Genomic DNA, 8,670 nt, shown 5'->3' with positions numbered 1-8,670 from the left:
TAATGCAGGTCCTCACCAGACATCCCCGGCAACAACGTTGCCTATGGGCACAAACCCACCGTCGCTGGACCAGACAGAATTGGAAAAAAGTGCTCTTTGACGAGTCGCGGTTTTGTCTCACCAGGGGTGATGGTCAGATTTGTGTTTCTCGTCGAAGGAATGAGCGTTACACCGAGGCCTGTACTCTGGAGCGGGGTCGAGGTGGGGTCCGTCATGATCTGGGGCAGTGTGTCACAGCATCATTGGACTGAGCTTGTTGTCATTGCAGGCAAGCTCAATGCTGTGTGTTACAGGGGAGACATCCTCCTCCCTCATGTGGTACCCTTCCTGCAGGCTCATCCTGACATGACCCTCCAGCATGACAATGCCACCAGCCATACTGCTCGTTCTGTGCTTGATTTCCTGCAAGACAGGAATTTCAGTGTTCAGCCATGGCCAGTAAAGAGCCCGGATCTCAATCCCATTGAGCACGTCTAGGACCTGTTGGATGTAAGGGCTAGGGTCATTTCCCCCAGAAATGTCTGGGAACTTGCAGGTGCCTTGGTGGAAGAGTGGGGTAACATCTCACAGCAAGACCTGGCAAATCTGGTGCAGTCCATGAGGAGGAGATACACTGCAATACTTAATGCAGCTGGTGGCCACACCAGATACTGACTGTTACTTTTGATTTTGACCCCCCCTTTGTTCAGGGACACATTGTTCCATTTCTGTTAGTCACATGTCTGTGGAACTTGTTTAGTTTATGTCTTTTGTTGAATCTTATGTTCATACTAAATATTTACACACGTTAAGTTTGCTGAAAATAAACGCAGTTGTCAGTGAGAGGACGTTTCTTTTTTTGCTGAGTTTATTTCTAGGTTTCCTTCTCTTTGATTCTAGATCTTGCATTTCCATTAAGTCATATTGTCCCATTAATTGCTTTGTTGGTGTAAATGGCTGTGCTGATAGTATGAAATAAGGTTGGCACAATAATTGTGTAAATGACAATTATGGACAATAACCGTGAACAAAAAAAATGAGGATCTTCTTGAAACCTTCATTTTGGGGGGGGGGGGGGGGTTCGACTTTATTTAGTAGATATAGACAAGTTTACCCAATAGCAGTTTTAATTTTTACATGTGGGTAAAGTTGGTCATCGTTTTACGAGCAGAACGGCATGGTCGAGAGGAGAAACTTCCTTTCCAAATGTTCCAAGCCGTCAATCCATTCATTTTTGAGACGCGGTTGTCACCAAAGCGGTTTTGTATTCATTAGGTATGTCATGGCTATTTTCAAAGATTCAGTATAATACATTAAAAGCGCAAAACATTTTTCAACAAAAATGACTGACAATATCCATGGCCGTTTTCATGACAATTCATCGTTTCCCAAAATTCCAGAATGGTCAAAGCCCCATGTACTACGTAGTCTCTCAGATTCCCTTTAAACTATATGTGGAAAGGATCTGAGCTAAGGCACTAGGTAGTAGCAGTCCATTAGTGTCTCATTGGTCCCGTGTGGCTCAGTTGGTAGAGCATTGTGCAGCACAATGCAGTCTGTCCTGTCTATACAGTCAGAAGCCAGTACAGTCAGATCCACAAGGGGAGTTTTGGTGGTTTTTGGTGCTCACCCTGACTGACTGTGACCTCTACTCCTTTTTATTTGGTTTGGGTGTTTTATATATATCAACCGGCATATTTACTCATATTTTACATGCTATTGACTGTCAGACTGCCATGGTCTGTGTTCCTCCTTCGAGATTTATTCAGATCCATGTAAGTATTGCGTAACCCTTTTGTAGTGCTTTATGGATGCGTGTTACCATGGAAATGGGGCATGGTTGTCATGGCAACCGTATTGGCACGGTCTGGCTTGTGACTCACCTCCCTGTCTCCCTCATTACGCCACAGAGACTGTAATGTCTGTTAGGCATTTTGATTTCTAAAACAATAGCGAGCGATTAAAGCTGTGGAGTGTGATGAAAATATTGTTGGACTTGTTGGCTGCTTTTCTTTCACTCTGCGGTCCAACTCATCCCAAACCATCTCAATGTAGTTGAGGTCAGGTGATTGTGGAGGCCAGGTCATCTGATGCATCACTCTCCTTTTTGTTCAAATAACCCTGACACAGACTGGAGGTGTGTTGGGTCATTGTCCTGTTGAATAACAAATGATAGTCCCACTAAGCGTAAACCAGATGGGATGGCGTATCGCTGCAGAACGCTGTGGTAGCTATGCTGGTTAAGTGTGCCTTGAATTCTGTCACCAGCAAAGCACCCCCACACCATCACATCACCTCCTCCATGCTTCACGGTGGGAGCCACACATGCGGAGATCATCCGTTCACCTATTCTGCGTCTCACAAATACAGTGGTTGGAACCAAAAATCTCAAATTTGGACCAAAAGGACAAATTTCCACCGGTCTAATGTCCATTACTTGGTTTTCTTGGCCCAAGCAAGTCTCTTCTTCTTATTGGTGTCCTTTTAGTAGTTGTTTCTTTGCAGCAATTTGACCATGAAGGCCTGATTTCAGTCTCCTCTGAACAGTTGATGTTGAGATGTGTGTGTTACTTGAGCTTTGAAGCATTTATTTGGGCTGCAATTTCTGAGGCTGGTAACTCCAATGAACTTATCCTCTGCAGCAGAGGTAACTCTGGGTCTTCCTTTCCTGTGGTGGTTCTCATGAGAGCCAGTTTCATCGTAACATTTGATTGTTTTTACGACTGCCCTTGAAGAAACTTTCAAAGTTCTTGAAATGTTCTGTATTGACTGACCTTCATGTCTTAAAGTAATGATGGACTGTCATTTTTTCTTTGCTTATTTGAGCTGTTCTTGCCATAATATGGACTTGGTCTTTTACCAAATGACCTATCTTCTGTATACCACCCCTACCTTGTCACAACACAACTGATTGTCTCAAATGCATTAAGAAGGAAATAAATAAAAAATTATAAAGTAATCAAGGCACACCTGTTGATTGAAAAGCATTCCAGGTGACTACCTCATGAAGCTGGTTGAGAGAATGCCAAGAGTGTGCATAGCTGTCATCAAGTCAAAGGGTGGCTACATTGAAGAATCTCAAATATAAAATATTTTGATTTGCGCACTTTTTTTGGTTACTACATGATTCCATGTGTGTTAGTAAAAAATTAAGAAAAAGCCTTGAACGAGTAGGTGTCCAAACTTGACTGGTACTGTATTTAAAGGTAATTCTAATGCCCACTAGGCGAGAGCATTGATCATTCATGCATAATATCTCACACACTCACAGAAACAAATTTGCACAATTCATTTTTTACCTTTTACTTTCTTGTAGGGAAAACATTAGAATGTAGTTCTGTTAAGATATTCCTTCAAATGCAAACTTTAATCTCCTAACAACTGGGGCCAGTGCAATGTTAAAAGATGCTGGTCTTATTTTTTTACTAAGTGCATTTTGTGACAAGTATCAAAGTTAAGATCCCTAACTTGTGGAAGTACCTGTTTCTTGAGGAACTGGGCCATTTAATCATGGCACAAAATAAACTTGGCTTCTAGTCATATTTGAGCTGACAGCTGACTGTACTGGGAGGGAAGTAGGTGAATTATAACTTCCTCCAATAGAACCTGGGCACATAGTCATAGAGAGGAACCACTCAACTGAATAACTGAGTTTGGTCCAAAAGATAGATTGAGACATGTTGTTATCGATGTGGTTTGGAATGGATCATTTCCCTACAGGAATCTGTCTCTGAGGTGGATGAGGGATTTAAAAAAATATGAGTTGTCAGGAATGCATGGGTTATAATGGGTAGTCTCCACCCCACTCCACCCTCTTTATCCTTCACCCTCCTTATGTTATGACCTAGTTGGGTCTCAGGTTCAGCTGACGGTGTGAGAGATGATCTCTCTCATTATGTAGACCTCTCAGAGATTTAGATCATGCGCAAGGGCACTAACCAGCCAGCGATGGTTGACTGAGTCATTTGTATGCAGGCAAAGGGCATTTTTCATCGTCATTCAACCTCTTGTGAATTCCGACAACAAAGAATGCATTCAAAGCATGGCCCTTCAGCATTGCTAAGATAAAGATTGTCTTTATAAAAATCTGGGCTAGATTGCTCAGTTCCTATGTGGCCCTTATGCAGTCTATTACAATGGAGAGTGGAGATGGAGGTGTCTGTGGGCAGACTCTAAACACTGTGCCTCCGATTGTGGATCATGGCGACTATGTGGGTGAGATCTAAAGTCTTCATCATCACTTCCATGAAGTCTTCGTCAGTGTGAGCCCCCGCCACAAACTCCTCCAAAGACAGCTCCCCTGATTGGTAGAAGAAAAGGTCAAGAGGTTGTTAACCTGAAATGGAAAGGGACAGAACTCGCAACCCTACAAGTCTGTAACAAAAAAAGTGGACACTCGCCATCTCCGTTGACATCTATCTTATTAAACACCCGGTTGGTGAACTCCTCTGCATCAACTTCCTGGTTTTCATTCCCATTGATTGCACGGATAGCCTGAAGAAGACAAAGGGCAATAGTTAGCCTGCATGCCTTTGTGTGATACAGATTCCATTGCACAGCACTGCGTTTCTGGACTGGTCTCTTTACCTTTATGATGTTTAGCAGCTCACTTCGATCAATGCACCCGTTGCCGTCCACATCATACAGCTTAAAGTACCAGCGGAGCTTATGTTCCATTTTACCCCTCATCACCAGACTCAGGGCAGCCACATACTCCAAGAAGTCTATGTAGCCATCCTGTAAAAAGGAAAGCGTGTTTGTTGGAACTTCTCTTTTTATTATCTCAGTCATCTCAAGATGTAGGTGATCATGTTCTGCTTTGAAGATCCATTATCAGGGATGATAACTATGTATAATCGCTGGGGGATTATCTCCACACTGATCTGTGCCAAGGCCGTGGCAAGACCTACAGATGTAGGATCTTAATTTGATCACCCTGTTGCAGGTTAACTTTCCTGCAATGTAAGACTTTTTAAACCTGTAGTGTATTTGAGGTTTAAAAAGGCTTCTGAAGTTTAATTTCCACTTTGACATTTCAGACTTGATTTTCTCTTATGAAAAATGTATCAGCCCCTTCAAAAGAAATGTCCATTAATTATAATCCACATTCACGTTTCCTGTTGCTATAGGATTATTTTCCTGCTGTAGAAAACTGGCTCCCATTTAAGATCCTACAAAATGACTTGGCAGCATTAGTGCCCTCTGGGTCAACCCAAATGAGTCGCACGTCCCTCAGCTTTACACTGACACCCTCCCTCACTTAACTATGGCTGCGTTTACACTGGAAGCCCAATTCTGATCTTTTTTTCACTAATTGGTCTTTGACCAATCAGATCAGCTCTGAAAAAGATTTGTAATTGGTCAAAAAAAATACCAGTTTGTTGAAAAGAAATATCAGAATTGGGCTGCCTGTTTAAACGCAGCTGACGTGCACAATCTAAGATTGTCATACTGCACTTCTTAATCAGCATCCAGGATTCAAACATCCCGTTTTTTATAATAACATAATTACCAGCCTGTTCACTGCACTGTCCCGAAGATCTGAAAATAGCAGTTAGTCACTCAGTTCTGTCCCCAGGGAATAGTACCAACCTCCCCAACTACACCCATAAAACTACTAGCTACTGACAAAAATGGGAAACTCAAGACATAAAGGTCTATTCTGGCACACAGCTCTTGAGATCTGGACATTCCTTCGGCTTCAATGTGATAAAAGGGAGATTCAAATAATTTCTTTGAAGTGAACATTCAATATTCTGATCAGTGTAACCAACTGTTCACATGCATCATGTTCCGTCAGTAAACTTTCACATAATTTATCACTAATTAAAATCAGCTGTCTCTGATGCTGAAATGATTGAATTGATTCTGAAATCAACCAGAATGTACTGGAGAATACCAGAACCTGGTGCTGTCTTTCTAAAGAGAAAAATAACAGATAAGCTCAGACCGCACTCCTACCACAGAGATATTGACAACTTGTCTCTAAAAATAATCCTCATACTAAATCGCATATGAATCCAATCCCAGCCTATTATAATCAAAGGTGACAGGGTTACTAAATATAGTTGTGTAAATTGAACCTTAGTACTTGTGAGACGATTAGCTTCTTCAAACTCATCTGGAAGACCAGTCAAAACAAAACCCTTGGATTCAAGACATTCCCTATGTTTAACTGTCGATACTTTCTGGTTTAAGATGTACACTTTTTAAAATGGAGAACTAGGGGTCTTATTCGAGTAGTGGCATTATGACAATACTATATATTTAGGTGCACTTGTAATTAGTGCATACATTTACAATAGACAATCATATCCTTATGCGTACCTCTGTTAGTAAGGTGTTCCCTTCACCATTTTGAGTGTGCCTGAGGCGTTCCTAGTTTGACATAAATGTAAAGCCTATTTTAGCCTATAGCGTCCCCTTTGCAAGCAGCCTCGGTTCAATGAATGCCGCATAGTCTTACCTTGTTCATATCGAAAGTGCGGAACATCTGCTCGATGTAGGCGTTGGCCTCAGCATCCAGTCCCCGGAGCCCAAAGAACTGCTTGAACTCATGCAGGGTGAGCTGACCCGAAGGACACTCTGTCATGAACTTCTTATACCAGAGGTGCTTCTCCACGGCCTGGAGATCTTCCACGGTGGATCCTGTAGCGTTACCCATGTCTGTAGAGTCGACTGACTGTGTTGTGACGGCTGGAGCCTATAGAAGTGTTGAAAGACGGGGTTGGTGGTCACCTTAAGAGCCCTATTGGTCTACTGTGAAGGGAGGGTATCGCTCTTCACAGTCACACAACGATGGGACCTGGGGAGGAGGTGGGCACCCGCCGGGGGCTTTTGTATCAGATCAGATGGGCCACACCCTCTTGTGTTCTCCTTGTCTCTAATTGGCTGTTACCCAGGTGCAGCAGCTGATAAAGGGCTTTAGGTTCCATTTGGAGGAAAGGAGGACTGTACACTGTCCACCAACCATGGGACAGGAACGCTGACTAAGACCTTGGGGCGGCAGGGTAGCCTAATGGTTAGATCGTTGGACTAGTAGCCGGAAGGTTGCAAGTTCGAATCCCCGAGCTGACAATCTGTCGTTCTGCCCCTGAACAAGGAACCCATTGTTCCTAGGCCATCATTGAAAATAAGAATTTGTTCTTAACTGACTTGCCTAGTTAAATAAAAGTAAAAATAAAAAATTATTTTCCCAAACTGATAAGTACTATTTAAAGGCCCAGTGCAGTCAGAAACGTGATGATATTCCTGTGTTTTTATATATATTTCCACACTGAGGTTAGAATAATACTGTGAAAATTAGTATTTTTAGTGTAAGAGCTGTTTGAAAAGACTGCCTGAAATTTCAGCCTGTTTTGGTGGGATGGAGTTTTGGCCTGCCTGGTGACATTACCAAGCTGTAAATGATTTAATAGACCAATAAGAAAGAGTTCAAAACCTCTCGGGCAATAACAGCTAGTTTTCAGTTTTCCCCTCCCCACTCAGACAACTCCCAGACAGTCCTAGCAAAATTCTTGCTTGAGAAATTGTTAAATTAAAATTGTCAAAGAGCAGTCCCAGTAAGGTACTTAATTGTTACCCAGAAATGAATTGATATTGAGATAAAAATTGCTGCATTGGACCTTTAAGTAATTTTTTGGGGGTGTCTGTACTTTATATTTTTGGCAACTTTTACATTTCAAATGCTAAGGCAGGACAGTAATATGGTCCAATTCACGTACCTATCATTATAAAGCATTGTTATCCCTACTGCCTCTGATCAGGAAAACTCACTAAACAAATACTGTTTCTAAATGATGTCTGAGTGTTGGTGTGCCATCTGGTTTTCTTAATCGAAGGAATTTGATGTATCGCATTTACTTTCACTTTTACTCAAGTACTTTTTCCACCACTGAATGCACTGCAGCATCATTAGTCATACATATGAACATATGCATTGCTTCTCTGGATCAGCAATTGTGAAGTAAATGCTACTGTTTCTGGAAACTGTTTTCATTGAAGCTCTTTAAAACAGCAACAACAGACTAACTCTTAGGGTGACAAAAAGTTCTCTGACAATCTGGAATCATTTCATGTTCTCATCTATTTGCAAGCCTACATCAATCATGACCACGTGTCTGTCTGGCATTTGACTGGAAAGGGAAGAAAATAGTAAAGAATGTCACACAGTTCTGTGTTTAGTTTGGTTTATTGAGATTCCTTCACATTCGTAGACCAAGTAGGCCCAGGTCATTACTCATAACTTCATCATGACCACAAGACAATGCTTTCTGTATTACAGTGCCAGACTTTGATTCTTCATGCAGCCCAACAGTAACATTGATGCCAGACAAGCAGTGGATTTAGCATATGCACAATAAAGTACTTCAACTGTGGTGCTTAGGCCCAGATAGAACATTGTGGCACATCCTACAGTCAGTTAGAAGTTTCTGACTTAGACTACAGTGCAGAGTACATGCTGTAGCTTTCACAGAGATCCCATCCTGAAGCAGTTTGCTTTGCTGGAATCCTTAATGGTGAAACTTTCATGTCCGTTTGGGACATTACTATACTGAAAAGATATAAATGCAACATGTAAAGTGTTGATCTCATGTTTCATGAGCTGAAATAAAAGATCCCAGAATTTTTCCATTCGCACAAAAAGCTTATTTCTCTCAAATGATATGCACAAATTTGTTTACATTCCTG

General features: G+C 41.8%; 1 protein-coding gene across 1 annotated transcript; it reads right to left on the bottom strand.

Moving 5' to 3' along the window:
* Positions 1 to 3,266: 3,266 nt before the first annotated feature.
* On the bottom strand, positions 3,267 to 6,804 carry LOC115198997 (guanylyl cyclase-activating protein 1-like). Its single transcript, XM_029761478.1, has 4 exons — positions 6,446 to 6,804; positions 4,567 to 4,716; positions 4,380 to 4,473; positions 3,267 to 4,279 (listed from the first exon to the last, which is right to left on the bottom strand). Exons 1-4 carry the CDS (start codon positions 6,641 to 6,643, stop codon positions 4,152 to 4,154), a joined length of 570 nt encoding a protein of 189 aa, XP_029617338.1. The 5' UTR covers positions 6,644 to 6,804; the 3' UTR covers positions 3,267 to 4,151.
* Between the last annotated feature and the right edge of the window lie 1,866 nt (positions 6,805 to 8,670).

The sequence above is a fragment of the Salmo trutta genome, chromosome 8, assembly GCF_901001165.1.
Source record: "Salmo trutta chromosome 8, fSalTru1.1, whole genome shotgun sequence".
NCBI classification, from domain to species: domain Eukaryota; kingdom Metazoa; phylum Chordata; class Actinopteri; order Salmoniformes; family Salmonidae; genus Salmo; species Salmo trutta.
The sequence above is the reverse complement of the archived record's forward strand: the minus strand, read 5'-3'. Positions and strand labels throughout refer to the sequence as shown.